Source organism: Oryzias latipes, chromosome 8, assembly GCF_002234675.1.
Source record: "Oryzias latipes chromosome 8, ASM223467v1".
NCBI lineage: Eukaryota > Metazoa > Chordata > Actinopteri > Beloniformes > Adrianichthyidae > Oryzias > Oryzias latipes.
In genome coordinates this window covers 24,820,719-24,836,828 of record NC_019866.2, presented here as the reverse complement: position 1 = coordinate 24,836,828, position 16,110 = coordinate 24,820,719, and the positions used below count along the sequence as shown (strand labels likewise).

The following is a 16,110-nucleotide window of genomic DNA, read 5'->3' as shown; positions in this document are numbered from 1 at the left end:
TGAGCAGTGATGTTTTGGTCCATTCCTCCATGCAGATCTCCTCTAAAGCAGTGATGTTTTGGTCCATTCCTCCATGCAGATCTCCTCTAGAGCAGTGATGTTTTGGTCCATTCCTCCATGCAGATCTCCTCTTGAGCAGTGATGTTTTGGTCCATTCCTCCATACAGATCTCCTCTTGAGCAGTGATGTTTTGGTCCATTCCTTCATGTAGATCTCCTCTAGAGCAGTGTTGTTTTGGTCCATTCCTCCATGTAGATCTCCTCTTGAGCAGTGATGTTTTGGTCCATTCCTTCATGCAGATCTCCTCTTGAGCAGTGATGTTTTGGTCCATTCCTTCATGCAGATCTCCTCTAAAGCAGTGATGTTTTGGTCCATTCCTCCATGCAGATCTCCTCTAGAGCAGTGATGTTTTGGTCCATTCCTCCATGTAGATCTCCTCTTGAGCAGTGATGTTTTGGTCCATTCCTTCATGTAGATCTCCTCTAAAGCAGTGATGTTTTGGTCCATTCCTCCATGCAGATCTCCTCTAAAGCAGTGATGTTTTCGTCCATTCCTCCATGCAGATCTCCTCTAGAGCAGTGATGTTTTGGTCCATTCCTCCATGCAGATCTCCTCTAGAGCAGTGATGTTTTGGTCCATTCCTCCATGTAGATCTCCTCTTGAGCAGTGATGTTTTGGTCCATTCCTTCATGTAGATCTCCTCTAAAGCAGTGATGTTTTGGTCCATTCCTTCATGTAGATCTCCTCTAGAGCAGTAATGTTTTGGTCCATTCCTCCATGCAGATCTCCTCTAGAGCAGTGATGTTTTGGGGCTGTCGCTGGGAAACACAGACTTTCAGCTCCCTCCAGAGATTTTCTATGGTGTTGAGATCTGGAGACTGGCTAAGCCACTCAAGGACCTTGAAATGCCTCTTATAAAGCCACTCCTTCGTTACCCAGGAAACGTGTGTTTGGGATGGTTGTCATGCTGAAAGACCCAGCCACAGTTCATCTTCAATGTTGATGGAAGGAGGATTTCGCTCCAAATCTGACCATAAATGACCCCATTTATTCTTTCCTTGACACGGATCAGTCGTCTGGTCCCTTTGGTGAAAAACCGCCCCAAAGCATGATGCTTCCACCCACATGCTTGACAGTAGGTCTGGTGTTCTTTGGATGTAACTCATCGTTCTTTCTCCTCCAAACACGACGAGTAGAGATCTCACCAAAGAGTTCTATTTTGGAAGTCTGAACACTTTCCTGATGTAGAGCGAGACTGGGAGACGGTGCTGTGGTCACATCAGACCCACATGGAGATCTTTGGCATCAACTCAACTCGCCGTGTTTGGAGGAAGAGGAATGCTGCCGATGACCCCAAGAACACCATTCCCACTGTCAGGCACGGAGGTGGAAACATTATGGTTTAGGGGTGTTTTTCTGCACCGTGTGGATGGGAGGATGGGCGGAGCCATGTTTCGTCAAATCCTGAGTGAGAACCTCTTTCAAGGGGGGGGGGGGGGGCATGATCCAACAGGATCATGGCCCAAAACATTCAGCAAAGACAACCAAGGACCGTCTGAAGAAGCAGATCCACTGGCTGGACCACTCCATGACTCTGATCATGGAGCTGTCCAGCCAGTCTCTGGACCTCCATCCTATAGAAAACCTCTGGAGAGAGCTGAAGCTCAGCGTTGCTAAGCAACAGCCACCAAATCTGAATGTAGTCATTAGTAAAGAAAAGAGAAGCAGAATTCCTCCTGATCTGAAACCTGATCAGGAAACCTCTGTGTTGCTAATAATGGTTTTGCAACAAAGTGCTAAGAGTTTCTGACAAGAAGGTTCAAATACTTAAATAAGGGTTCAAATACGTAGAGGGTTCAAATACTTAAATAAGGGTTCAAATACTTAGAGGGTTCAAATACTTAAATAAGGGTTCAAATACTTAGAGGGTTCAAATACTTAAATAAGGGTTCAAATACTTAGAGGGTTCAAATACTTAAATAAGGGTTCAAATACTTAGAGGGTTCAAATACTTAAATAAGGGTTCAAATACTTAGAGGGTTCAAATACTTAAATAAGGGTTCAAATACTTAGAGGGTTCAAATACTTAAATAAGGGTTCAAATACTTATTTCCCTCAATGAAATTCAAATAACCGTATATAAATTCTTCAAAGTGGATTTCTTGATTTCTCACTGTTCAAATGAACTGACCATCAGGACAACAGAACGTCAATTTCTTTATTATAATCTGCAAAGGGATCAAATACTTATTGGCTTCACTGTAGCAACTATAGTTTATGCTTTGTTTAATGTGTTTTGCTTCCTTTGTGTTGATCATTTTCGTGATGATTAAACGTATCAACTGAATTCTCTTGATTTAGAACGTTTTATTTCATCCATTCTAGTTGAGTCTGATCTGTGAGACTTCCTCGGGTATCTTTGCTTTTGGCATTGTTCTGCTCCTGCCTCTCTGGGTTTGGATCCTGTTACTTACTTCTCCTCCTTCGTTCCAGCTGATAAACTGGACTTCTTGAGCTGTACAAACGACACGGCAGCGATCGAGGCCGGAGCTGAACCCTGCATAGACACCTACGCAAACTGGCTGGTTGTCCTTCTCCTCGTCGTCTACCTGCTGTTTACCAACATAGTGTTGGTCAACATGCTGATTGCCATGTTCAGGTACACCGCTGTGACGGCTCATTGGCTCACAATCCCTCACCTCTGTGCCCGTTCACACAGGAACCGTGTCTCTGCTTGCTTTGCTGTCTGCAGCCACACCTTCTCTAAAGTGCAGGAGCACAGCGACACCTACTGGAAGTTCCAGCGTTTTAACCTGATCGTGGAGTACCAATCGAGGCCCTCCCTGCCTCCGCCCTTCATCATAATCTCACACATCAACCTTTTTATCAAGAGATATATTCGGCGCATTCCTTCAGTCAAGAGCCAGGACTTTGGTGAGAAGAAGAGTTTGGAAGTCTGTTGTTCTAGTCCGGATTAGCTGTTGCCTCAGTGCTGGATGGGTTTAGGCCTAAACTTTCTAAGATCACAGGAATTTAGCCTGGTTTGGCCAAGAGTCATTGATCCTGAGTAAAAAAAAAAACCATAACACACAATAGTACTGAAGTGTTTGATGTGAAATACAAACTACTGGTTTGAACTGTTGAGCACAGCAGTGGGTCCATCATGATGTGGGCTTCAACGTGACATGAGTCATTATTAGGGAGTATTATAAAGTCAGAGCAAAGATTTCACTCAAACTCATGTTGGGTTCAGTTTTGATGTAACGTCTTGGTTTACATGGCTCCACATGGTGGCAGTGCAGAATGCTGGGTTGTTGAGTGTGTGTCCCCATGTGTCTGTCCTCAGCCGTGGAGCTGCGAGGCAAGAAGGTTGGCCAGCTCAACGTGTGGGAGGCGGCTCAGAAAGAAACCCTGCTCACGGCTCAGAGCAAGTCTGAGAGGGAGAGCGACAGCGCACGGCTCAAACGCACATCCACGAAGTACGTTCAGTCCGCTCTCCTGAAACAAGAAAAGCCGTCCGTTTCAACCGTCTGTTGAAAACATTTAGGCTGCCACAAATGATTATTACAGTGCTGACTAATCTGAAGGGATTTGCCCCATTAGCGTTTTAGGGCAGCAGCAGCATGCTGTATAACCCAGCAGACACATGAGTCATGATATAATAAGTGTTACCACTAATGTTACAAATAAAGTTTTAGAAAAAAATAAAAGCTTAGAAAAGAAACAATGTCAGTTGCAACATTTAGGCATCTGAAAAATTAAAGTTTTGGTGGTTGACGTCGTCATGCCAGGTAGCCCTAGAAAACGTGCATCCCTTAAAATTAGGTGCAGATTCTCGCAAAGCGCTGAGCTGGCGCCCCCTTTGAAGTGGCGCCCCAGGTAACTGTCTGTACCTAAAATGGCTACTGTGTCCACCCATAATTCAGTTCTTCTCTGGCTGAAGCAGGGGTAGCAGTGGCAAAGGCCAGACCTCTAGTTGCTCAGCCACCTCTTCCAGCTCTTTCTGATGTATATATAGACGTTCCCAAACAAGCTAAGAATGATCATCTTTGCCCCATGTCTTTAGTCTGTCACAGAGCCTTCTACAGGTGATAACGCCTACTGGCATGCTCGTAAGCTAGCCAATTCACTCTAAAGACCGACTTCTGTTTTGGGTGTTAACATGTTCTTGTGGCATTTTTCTCATGATGGAGGACAGATGAATTAAAATAAGATTTCTGAGTATTTCTGTACTCAAATTATTGTGGATCAGGAGCAGACAACAAATGCTGTAGAAAAAGCTTGTGGTTGCGTACAAACGACAGTCATCGGGCGACGAAATCCCTGCTCCGCTCCACTCTGGTGCATCCACATGCAGATAAATAGTTGCATGAACATCTCTGTTTTCCTCGTCTGAGCTGGAATCTTCTGCCACTGTGCAGAAACTATGTCCTAGAAAAGACCCAGGCTTTTTGGCTTTGGCTATAGACGGCATCATCATTATATAAAGACAACTAGAAACACTTTGAAAATGGAACAACAGATGATCGGAGTGGGACTTTAAATGGCTTTTCTGGAGTAGAGTGGAGAAAACCTGGGTTCTACATAGTTCTTCCCAAATTGCTAAACCTTACACGGTCTCCCTAATGGAAAGCCCAGCCACCCTCCAAAGAAAACGTATTTCTACTCCCTGAATCCCTGACCCTGAACATGTGTTCAAAACTCAAATTTATGGCCGTAGATGAGCTAGTGATCCTTTAACAACTCCATGTTTGTGTACAGAACTACAACACCAATGTGGTCATTGAGCTGCTACATGGGGTCTTCTGGTCAACCATATGAGCCCAATTTACATAGATGCATAATCTGACTGTTCTCATCGTTGCATGGTACAGATGAAAGAGAGACCCCTACTACACTGCTTCATGTAGTCGCAGTGAAACAGGAGGGGGGAGTAGGAATACCAAAGGCAACAGTGGCTGAGCAACCCAGGGACGGCATATTTAAGCCTTCACATGCTGTACAAACCACATGTTCCCTCTCTGTAGTGGATCATTTTGAAACGCTAATAAAGTACACTCCGCTCAGGTCAGGCCAGGCCAGATAATAATATTTGGCATCAGTGATCTTGTTTCTCTGTCTGCCAGCTGTGTCCTTAATAGTCCAACCAGTTTGGACCAGTTTGATTCCGTTATTTCTGATTTGCAGAGGAGGTTTCTCCAAGTTGTCCTCCATTTTTCCACACCAGTTCAAAGACTGCAAACACTCCACTTGAGCTACAACTGTCTATGAGTCTAACTCTTAGTGTGTCTCCCTGAGCTCCAACAGCCAGCCTCTTGCTGTTTGCTGTTTCAGAACTGGTCAAAGTGGCAAAAGGAACTTTCCAGTTGGTACACGGAATCGAATGTCAACTAAAGCCGTGTCTGCGTTTGTTCTTGCAGGGTGGACAGTGTTTTGAAACAAATAGCAGAGATGCGGGGCCACGATCGGAGACTACAGCTGCTGGAGACACAGGTACCTCCCACCCCTTATGAAAACCCCACGTTTTAAAACATACTATCACCCGTTTGCAACAGACAGCGCTACGAGAACCTCACGATACTCTTACCACACGCATGACAATGCCACGTCCATTTTCATGTAGTTCCTTAAGGTGGCAACACGAGCCTCAAAGGAACTGTGAGACACACCTACACTCCCCTTAAGATGCAGCCGTAGACGGTGAAAACAATGGAGAGCTCCACCCCTCCCTTCTCATGTTCCCAAACAGGAAGTACCTGCTGGTTCCAAGAAGCCCATAGAGCTCTATTGAGATAGACAGCTCTTTCTCAGTCATTCTATTGATCAGAAGAACCGTTCTTGCTCTGATACCTAACATCGTTTTGCTAGTCCTAAGTTTTTAAGACATATTATTGTTAATGGCATGTTATTCAAGTTATTAATTGACCAACCAGATGCCTCAGTAAAAGCATGTGGGTCTGAGGTCGAACGTCTGAGGCGTTTGATTGACAGGTTTTGGGTAGCCAATGGCAGCAGACTTCTTCCAAGCTGTCCGTGAAAGCCTTTTCCTTCTTAGTTGGCATTTCTTTGAAAGCGTAAAAAAAAACTATGATTTTCCTGTGTCTTTTGGGTTCAACACGGATGAACCTGGAGTAAAAACTACAAAAAAATGAATAAAGGTTAGCAGATGCAAAAAAACCTTTTTACAGATCCAAGTGTTGGAATGGTCCGTCAACGGCTTGTGCAATTCCCCCGAGCCGAGTTGTTGACTGTATAGAGGGAAAGCTGAATACAGTCTGTGTTTCCGTCACACAAATGAGAAAAACTTTATCCAATCAGGGGTGCTCAGTACGTCCAGGATGTGACGGTGGATCTGTCAGCGAATCATCATCGTCACTGTGTAACACGTCACTTGATTGACGTGCAGAACGTCCAGTCGGACCTCCTCTGAGACATACGTCCCTCTGTTTAACTTCACTGAGCGCAGCAGGACTTCTGCCGGCCCCACTGCTCGCCGGGTCCCCGGTGGAGGACCACTCCAGCCCACAGGAGCACTTATTGAGGGCCGGGCCGGCCCGCATGCGTCCTGGATCTGAACCGAGGCAGAGATCTGACCCATCCACGGCGCCTGCTGCCGGGCCCCCGATTCCTACCTGAGGGATCTGAGTCCACTCAGGCGGTGGTGTTGCCCAGAGTAAGACACGCCCCTGTCCTCAAACCGGGTCCGCTGTTTGCCCAAAAATCCACAGCAACCGTACGGGTCAATCCCCATGAGGACCTTACATATTGAGAAGGCCCAGGTTCAATTCCTGGCTGGGTTCTGTCTGTGTGGAGTTTGCATGTTCTGCTCATGCAGGCGTGGGTTTGTCTCCTCCCACCGATCAGGGAAAAGGCTTCCCAGGTTCATTAGTGAATCTAAATAGTCCTTCAGGAGTGTGTGTGCGCTTGTGTGTGTGTGTGTGTGTGTGCGCATGTGTGTGTGCAGCTGCTGGTTCGCCTGGTCAGCACTCATCTGTGCACGTGTGCGTGCATGTGTTGCAGCTGGAGTACTGCTGCAGCTCCCTCTCCTGGATGATGGAGGCTCTGTCTCAGAGTAACATGATCAGCGCCGGTCGACCGGCTCCTCTGCTCAAAGGTAAACTGCTGCAGACGCACAACCGACAACCGCTTCACATGTTGGCTTTAGAATAAGACTGAATGAAACAAACAGCAGAAATACGTCTATACACAGATATAACATCATTAAATAGTCATGAAAATGACTGGAAAAATGAATGCCTCCACTATGCATACTGAATATGAGACTATTAAATATTCAGTTTGTCAAAAAGACTTTAATTTATCACTATAAAAGTGATCAATGTATAATCCCACCTCTGATTGACTTTACTTCACTTTTTATTGATTTATACCTAAATTATCATTATCTGGTTCTTAATTTCTGATCCAGTATTTATACGTTACAAACACAGGTTAAAAAAAATCTATAAGTATCAATAAATCAAAATACGAAGATGAAGTTCATATTAATTATGTAGCAGACAAACCATTACATCATGTGTCAAACTCGAGGCCCGCAGGCTAAATTTGGCCCTCCATGTCATTTTATGTGGCCCCCGAGAGCATAAAAGTTTATAATTTCTTAGGATAAAATTTGGTTTGTATTTATTCATATCTCAGGGGAATCTGACTTTAATTATCAGATCAGCCAACTATACATTAGGACTTAAACATTGTCCATATAACCTAACCTGAGAGAATCAAATGTAAAAGGATTTATGCTAAAGTAACAAGCAAACATATGTTTTCTATGCAACTGGAATTGTCACTTTAAAAAGTTATAATAAATAATAAGTTATTTAACATTAAGGAGTAGTTACATTTATTTTTTAAGAATATGTTGTGTATATTGCATTATTCAATAAATCATTATTAAAATGACATGATTGATAATCATCTGGAATGTTTGAAGTTCTTCCTGAAACAGGAAGTAGTTGACCGTCAGGTGGGACAGTAAACAGGAAGTAGTTGACGTCAGGTGGGATAGTAAACAGGAAGTAGTTGACCGTGAGGTGGGATAGTAAACAGGAAGTAGTTGACCGTGAGGTGGGATAGTAAACAGGAAGTAGTTGACGTCAGGTGGGATAGTAAACAGGAAGTAGTTGACTGTTAGGTGGGACAGTAAACAGGAAGTAGTTGACCGTGAGGTGGGATAGTAAACAGGAAGTAGTTGACTGTTAGGTGGGATAGTAAACAGGAAGTAGTTGACGTCAGGTGGGATAGTAAACAGGAAGTAGTTGACGTCAGGTGGGATAGTAAACAGGAAGTAGTTGACCGTCAGGTGGGACAGTGAAAGGAACATGTATGTGATTTCCTGTTCTGGGAAAAGGTCCAGCTTTGGAGGTTCATCGTTGTTTTTTTGTGTTGCAGATCATACTTTGCTTTCAAAGAGATGACGCACTGCACCCCCACAGCCAGGACCACACTCACAAGAACTTCCCCTTCCTCCTGGACTGCAGATGTCCCCCGGCTCTTTCCCCTTCTGCAGACAGCGAGGACAGGACTCCTGAAGGGTTCCATGATTTCAAACTCTCAGGCTGAAATCCTCCCAAACGTTCCTCAGGGCTGCTGAAAAGCTCTTTAGTTGCTCCGACGCAGACAAAGTTAATCGTTTAATGCTGCTGATTCAGCTGTAAGTTAAAGCTGAATATAAAATACAGGCAGGACTCTTGTTGCCTTTTCTACTCCAACAGTGGAAGCTGAAAGTTCTGAATGTGTCGATTTTCATAATAAAACGGATGTAGACAATGTGGAGTGGTTTGATTGACTTCCAGACTGAGGGAAAGGAGGAGAGAGCCTTCAGCGTTTTGACAAAGGCCTCCAGCCTGATGCCCCCCTGCTTCTGTGGGAGGGTAACCATGCCTGAAAAGAGAAAACGAGCAGAAAACATGTGCTCTTTGCTAACTGAGACGTGACCTGAAGACCTGAGAGTGGATGAAGATGAGGCTGGTGTGGATGAACTATGAAAGTATCTTCAGACCAGAACGGTTCAGCTGCTGAAGCTTTGCTGACTCTACGTCTCAAATTGCCTTTTGGTGCATTTGGACATCAATGTTTTGTGTTTCTACTTGGTTAAAGGTTGCACAAAACTTTGTAGATCATAGTAAGACATTAAAGCCAAACAGGACAAGACTAAACCCACATTCTGGTCATCCATCTACAGACAAACAGATCCATGAACGTCTGTGTTTTCCTGGTCTGAACTGGAATCTGGATCAGAACCGGACGGCAGGATAGAACTGATGTTTTTGTTGCATCGCTAATGTTAGGTTGGAGGTGTGAGGACTCTAAACGCTGCAGAAGAACTGAATGAGCAGCTGATCTCTGGTCTGAGGGACCATAAAGAAGCAAGTTCCACCTCTGTGCAGACGATCCAGTCTTATGAAAACATGTACAGAAACGATGGAAAGAGCAGGGATTAGCTCTGGTTTGTGATTCTTTATCTGCAATAAGTGAGAGAAAAATGGAAAAGGTCTGTCTGGTACCACCGGCTGCACTTTAGCCCAAAATGAGGTTTGAAGAGCGTCGGCAAATCTGGACCGCCATCATTTTAGCGCTTTAGGTGAACGTCAGAATGCAAAGATTGTAAGCGGACACGTTTAGCTTGACAGTAAGCTGGAAACAAAGTTCTGAAAACACTTAAAGGTTTTTCAGTTTTCAGCTGCAGAGTTTAAGAAGTTTGATTTTTGAAATCAAGTGTAAAGTTAAAGAGTTTAAAAAAATACAGTGACATTTCAGATAAAAGAGTCAAAAATCCCCAACACGGTTTTCTACATGCCATGAGACGCCATCGTTAAAAATAAAGGCAAAATACTGAAGAGTAAGACTTTCTAGCAGACGTTAGCGCAGCGCAGATCACATTCTGCAAGACGAACAGCAACAGGCTCATTTTTCTGTGTCAGGAGTCTTCAGACCTCGAGCACCATATGCAGTATTCATATACTGCCCCCAGCACATATGGGGGTGAGGGTCACCAAGTCAGTATGCAGACCAGCAGCTATAACCAGCAGCAGAGCTGACTTTACAGGTTTGCGCCCATTTGACAAAGCACAGAGGGGAGAAGCACACGGCAGCACTGTCACCAGGCCGACGACGTCACCAGATGTCAAAAAGCAGACAAACGCGTCTAAAGCCGCACATTTTCTCAAACAACTGAAAGAAAAATCTCAATCCAGGAAGGAACATGTCACACGTGTGTCCTGCTGTTCCGTGAAGGATTTCACAGTCGTGTTCATAAAAAACGGAAAACTTTAATGAAACGGTTCAGGAATCTGCTTTTGGAGAAGATAATGACAGAATCAGCTGATGCATTTAATGAGCTGCTCAGTTTTCCTGTCAAATTCTAAAGTCTCCTTAAGAATGTAAGAGCAAGAAAACACCAACTGAGAATGAGAATGAAGAACGAAGAATGAACACCAACACTGTTCATTTATTTAACAAAAACAGAAAGAAAATAGGCAGTCATTTGCAGAAATTAGTGGATGGCCTTTTAACCCTTGTACTATCCTAGGCACTTTAATATTGGGAGTTGGGTCATCTAGACCCACTAGACAGTGCTCTGAACCTTTTTTCTTCAATCATTTGTGATCTTCACTGGTGTCCATGGATTACATGAAATCTTTATCCACCTTTATCCACCTTTGTCATGGTAGGGGGAACACGTCAATGGAAGGGGGGGGGGGTCATCTAAGATAGCACACGGGTTAAAGCCAATCTGATTGTGGGTTTTCACTTGTTTTAACTGCCTTCAAACTTTGGAACGAGACATTTTCAATATATTCTATCATGACAGAAATGTAAAAAAGTCCGAGGTTCTTTCCTGCCAAACACACATTCAAGCATGACTGTGTGGTTTCATTTTAGTCATGTCAATATTCCTGATGTTATTGGTTCCTCACAAAGTCACTTTTAGTTAGAAACCAAAAGGACCAACAGAAAAACTTTGTTTTTTCTTTGAGCTTGTTAAAAACATTTCATTTGTAGATGTTTTTAAATCTGTAATGTTCACTTGTTAAAGAAAGCAGCTTCATGACTGAAGTACCATATTTTAAAATAACCCGTTTTCATTGGAATGAGGATTGTGAGGGGCAAACACGTGCACACAGGAGCAGACAGCAGCACCACCCACTTGGGTAACTGTATCCTGGAAAGTGATTTCCCCCTTTAGACGGCCCTTACATGGGAAGAGCTGGGGATGAATTTGGCACAGCTTTCAACTCCAAGAGGAAAAAGAACCCTGCTGAGGAATTTCAGAAGGGCTTGATGAATGGGTCACCCAAGAGCCCTTGCTGTCATCTCTTTGCCCCCCCACACCTTTCCCCAGTTAGGTTTTCACCAACACAATCATTTTTAATCATTAGGACAGTTGATTCTTTCCCAATGTCTCTGTAAAACAGCAACGTCTGCCGTGCCCAACGGACGGAAACGGACCATTTTCTTCTGTAAATGGCAGAAGGGGCCGTTTTCTAAAAGGGTCCCCCAGGTCAATGCAAGCAGCTCACGGTCCAAACTAAGAGAAAGAAATGTGTTTGGCACGTCTGAGCTCATCTCCACTTTCAGCCACTTTGCAGTCTTCATCTTGACCTGATCTCCTCCCTCATTCTGTCCTTTGCTTGGTCCAACTCAGCTGTTTTGCACTGCTCCTTATATCACCCTCTGAAGCTGCACTGCATCTCAGATCTGTGCTCTTCTGCAGACACATCTGAGCGCGTCCAAAACACTTTTCTTTCTTAATGTTAATAAGAATCTCCCTCATGGGGAGAAGTCTATTCAGCTCTATTCTACAAATCTGGTGCTATGAAAACCACTGAATGTTGATTGATGCTGTGAGTTTGACTGGGGAGTCTATCTGTGCTGACTGAGTCACTCAGGTGTGTTGGCAGTGCTGTCTAGGAAGAGAGTTTTCTTTGAACACACCACATAAAATTAACTTTACGGTTCTGTGTCAAACTGAAGACGTAGGCTGGACATGGGACGCCCATCTCCTCTGTAGCTTCCCTCCCAACCTGACAGCCTTACATTCAACGCACACCCTGCAAAAAGTCAAGTATTGTGACAATCAATGGATATTGTTACCCAACAAATATTAAATGCCAATGTTTTTTTATGTTTTTACTCATCAGAACGTCTCAGTAAAAACAGATTTTTCTCCTCTTGCAAAACTTTCCTAATGATAAACATGTTTTTAACTGAACAAAAAATTGGACTTTTAATTAAGGTCTTTTTTTTTTATATTTCTTTTTTAGTTTTATTTACATTATCTGCGTGTAAAGTGGAAATCTGAAATTTTAGATAAATTTCCCAAACCCTTTTCCACCGGCTGCAAAGGGGAGTCCAGGTCTGACGTTCTTTAGCTCAACACGTCTCACAGTTCCTCAACGAGCCGCTGATGCATCAATATAAAGGGCTCTGAGGGATCCAAAATCTCCTAATGGCAAACAGGTTGTGGGTGACAGAAATTTAAGGTTGTGTCTCACAGCTACCAAGTACATTTTGTGCATATTGCATGGATGACAGCTTGTCATAAATGAATATAAATGAAAAAAGAGAGAAAAGTTGTGATGGTGTCTTTAGGTGAAAGTTTCCCTAATGAGCCACGCAAAGAACACGTAAACCATTGTAGAACATGAACCGTGCGTGATAATTGCAATGTTTATATGCAATTTATTAGTGATTTGTGCGTTTATTGCGTTATATGAACATGAAATGAGCGCCGTATACGTAATATCAAAGTTTTACATCGATAACTTGTGTATGCATCTCACAAAAATCATGCACGATTTTGTAAGATTTACGTGATCATTTTGTATAAACTAAAAGATGCATAAACCGCGTAATATGTATATACATATATATATTAAATAATATACAATATATAATAATAATGTGTATAAAATAATATATATACTAAATTATTTATATAAGAGTATACCCCTTGTGCTATCTCATATGACCCCACCCTTCCATTGACGTGTTCTCACTACCAAGACAAAGGTGGATAAAGGTGGGAAGATTTCATGTAATCCATGGACACCAGTGAAGATCACAAATCATTGAAGAAAAAAGGTTCAGAGCACTGTCTAGTGGGTCTAGGATAACACAAGGGTTACTTAAGTATACTTATATTATTTATATATATATAAAAACGTCAAATTAAAACGCTAGAGAAATTTAAATGTTTGGGAGTTGTTCTGGATTCAAATTCTTGTTTTAAAAATCATTTTAAGAGGTGTCTGTTTGTCACTTCTTAGACACATTCAAAACAAAAGTGTGTCTTGATGCAATGATTCTTTGTCACATTAATTAATGTACTGTACATCATGCTGGTCTCAAGCACGTGAGACAACAGTAAGACCATTAAAATCACAGTGTAATTAAGTAGTTAAAGTACTGGATAAGAAGTCGTTGAAATCCCACGAATTGTCCAATACTACAAATATAGCACCTCCCCCATTAAAAAATACATCCAACTCTGTTCTGAACAAACAGCCAAGACTTCTAGTCTAGCTGTTCTAGTCTAGCTCCGCCTTTCTTCTTCTTCTGGCTTTTCTTTTTCTTGTGTAATCTTAAAAAAATTATACTGGAGAAGCAGCAGTGTCAGTATTATGTATTGTAAATAGCAATAATAGAAATGTATTTGCATAATTTTATTTCATTTTTCATTGTGTAACCAGCAGTCATTGTTCTGTTTCATGTGTGATTGTGTATTTAAATGGCCACTTATCATTGATCTTTAAGTAGTGATGTGATTTGAGTTAAATTTGATTGTATCATTTTAGTATGTAATCAGTAGTTAGTGGAAATGTTTAATATGCAAATGGGTATTTGAAGGACTGTTTACATTGTATTATATTTTCACTTGGTCAGGGACCACAGGCGGAAACTTGCTTCAGCTATAATCTGGTATAAAGCATCTTTAATGTGTTTTCACATCGTCTGTGTCAAATAAACTAATAAACAAACAATCTGAAAGATTGTGAACAGGATGAACAGGTTTTCGTGATCTGAACCCAAGTTGTACTATACAGTGATCCCTAGCTATAACGCGGTTTAGTTTTCACGGTTTCGCTACTTCACGGATTTGCATCGTTCATTGTGTTCTGCATTCTGATTGGCTAAAAAGTCACTCTGCTTCTTTTCTACCTGTGCGTCAATAACGTTGCAGTTTAATATGTACACGTACGTAAATCAGCTTGCCAAATTTACATTACGTTCGTGCAAAATCTCTTGATGGTGGCATGTCGGTGTAGAAGGATCTTTTTGCAAAGCAGAAAAAAGAGCGACAACAACTGCCTATCACTATGTTCTTCTCCTGAACAAACACAGCTGCACCGCGGGCTTCAAAAGAAGAAAACACTGCAGAGCGGAGTCAGGATGCAGCAGTTCAATCTGAAGAGCAGTGAAATACACCTGAGTCACTATTTGTCCGACTGTACTTTGTATTTTTTTCATAATCATTTTAAATCTTCTCCCGTTTAATCCAATTACTCGGGTCGCGGTGGGCGGGGCTAATCTCCGCAATTGGAAGCCTTCTGTTCACATCGATGGTTAAAATTATTATTTGACAGTACATTACAGAAGTAATTTTTTTGAAAAAACGTTTCTAAAGTACTTTTATTTGTGAAACAAATGCTTGAGCCTGTAAAATGGTTTGTTCTTTCTTTTCAACGTATAATAGAGTATTTAATTGTATAATAATTGTAAAAAAAATAGAGGTCTCTACTTCACGGATTTTGCCTATCACGGGTTCTTTTTGGAACGTAATCCCCGCGAAAAACAAGGGTTTACTGTACTGGATTTCTGTGCCAACTACAGTATGTATGTAATAAACTTCTCATTCAACACAAGAATGTCCATCAGAGCACATGGCACCAGGACACCTGTGGCAATCGGTCAATGATCTACTTTGCAGGTGTGTCCTCTGGTCTTCATCTGTTTCTTGGACAATCAGGTGAAGAGAGTGCCAGGGCTGTCAACTCATAGTAGTGAGATGGATTCATTGGTGAAGGGAGCTTGACCCAATGCATTGTCTGTCTGAGCCTGCTGTCAAAAGGTTATTCAACTCCAACATTCAGAAGAACTTTATATTGAAAGAAGCTGGGGGCTTTGAGTGGACCAAGTACTCCACATCCTCCACCAGAGTAACAAACCACAAACTAATCAGTCACCAAAAGTAATAAATTCAATGGAATTGAAGGAGTTTTATCAAGGCTGGGTGGCTTTCAGCACTCTTGAGGGTCCCAGTGGTCCAACTGAGCCACAGCATCGGTAGTTGTGGAGGCTGAACCCAGGTCCAGAACAAGTTTAGGAAATGTCATGGAAATTGACAATCATTCAGTCTCAAAGAAATACAGGGAAATCATTTAGTTCCCTCAATCGAGGGTCAACTGTTCTGTTCCTGACCGAGTACCTCGTCTCTGCTCCTGCTCCTACACCTGGCTATGGTTCCTGTCTCAGGCTCGACTCGCGCCCCTGACTGTCCCTCCAACCACGGCTGGATGAAGCTCGTCTGCTGGACTTTATATATGTAGTTGTAGATTTAGATAAGTTAATTCTTCTCTAAGAGTTCTGGTAAATCCCCTGTCCGTCCTGGGGAAGGATCCCTCCTTCATGTGGGCACCCCTGATGTTTCTTCGTTTTTTCCGGAATCCAGTTTTTTAGGAGTTTTTCCTTACCGCGAAGGGGGGTCTAAGGGCAGGGATGCCAGTATAGCTTAGTCAGTTTGTTAGTTCATTTTAGTATTTTCCTATTGAACTCTTTGTATTCATGATCCTTTTGAGTTCATGTTTACTTCGAAGCCCATCGAGACGACTGTTGTTGTGATTTTGGGCTATACAAATAAAATTGAAAAATTGAATTGAAATCCTCTACCAACAATGCTGGCGGTGAATTATTCAACTCTACTGAGGAGGTCATTGAGAGGTACAACTGTTTCTTGGCCATTTGGGTGAAGAGAGTGGCAGTGCTGTAATCTCCTATTGGTGAGCTCGTTTGCAAAGATATACGTCTACAGAATCTACTCAATTCCGCTGGCGTGTTGATGAAGTAGGGGTTAGGGGACCTAAGAATGGG

General features: G+C 42.6%; 1 protein-coding gene across 1 annotated transcript in view; it reads left to right on the top strand.

Annotated features, from left to right (window-relative positions):
• LOC101156498 (transient receptor potential cation channel subfamily M member 4) overlaps positions 1-8,787 on the top strand; it is a 36,634-nt gene extending 27,847 nt beyond the window's left edge. Inside the window, exons 24-29 of the mRNA XM_023957855.1 lie at positions 2,494-2,659; positions 2,753-2,934; positions 3,347-3,479; positions 5,421-5,493; positions 7,021-7,114; positions 8,410-8,787. Coding sequence (XP_023813623.1) covers positions 2,494-2,659; positions 2,753-2,934; positions 3,347-3,479; positions 5,421-5,493; positions 7,021-7,114; positions 8,410-8,435 — 674 coding nt within the window. The 3' untranslated portion in view covers positions 8,436-8,787. The remainder of the gene's footprint in view (positions 1-2,493; positions 2,660-2,752; positions 2,935-3,346; positions 3,480-5,420; positions 5,494-7,020; positions 7,115-8,409) is intronic.
• The last annotated feature ends 7,323 nt before the right edge of the window (positions 8,788-16,110 follow it).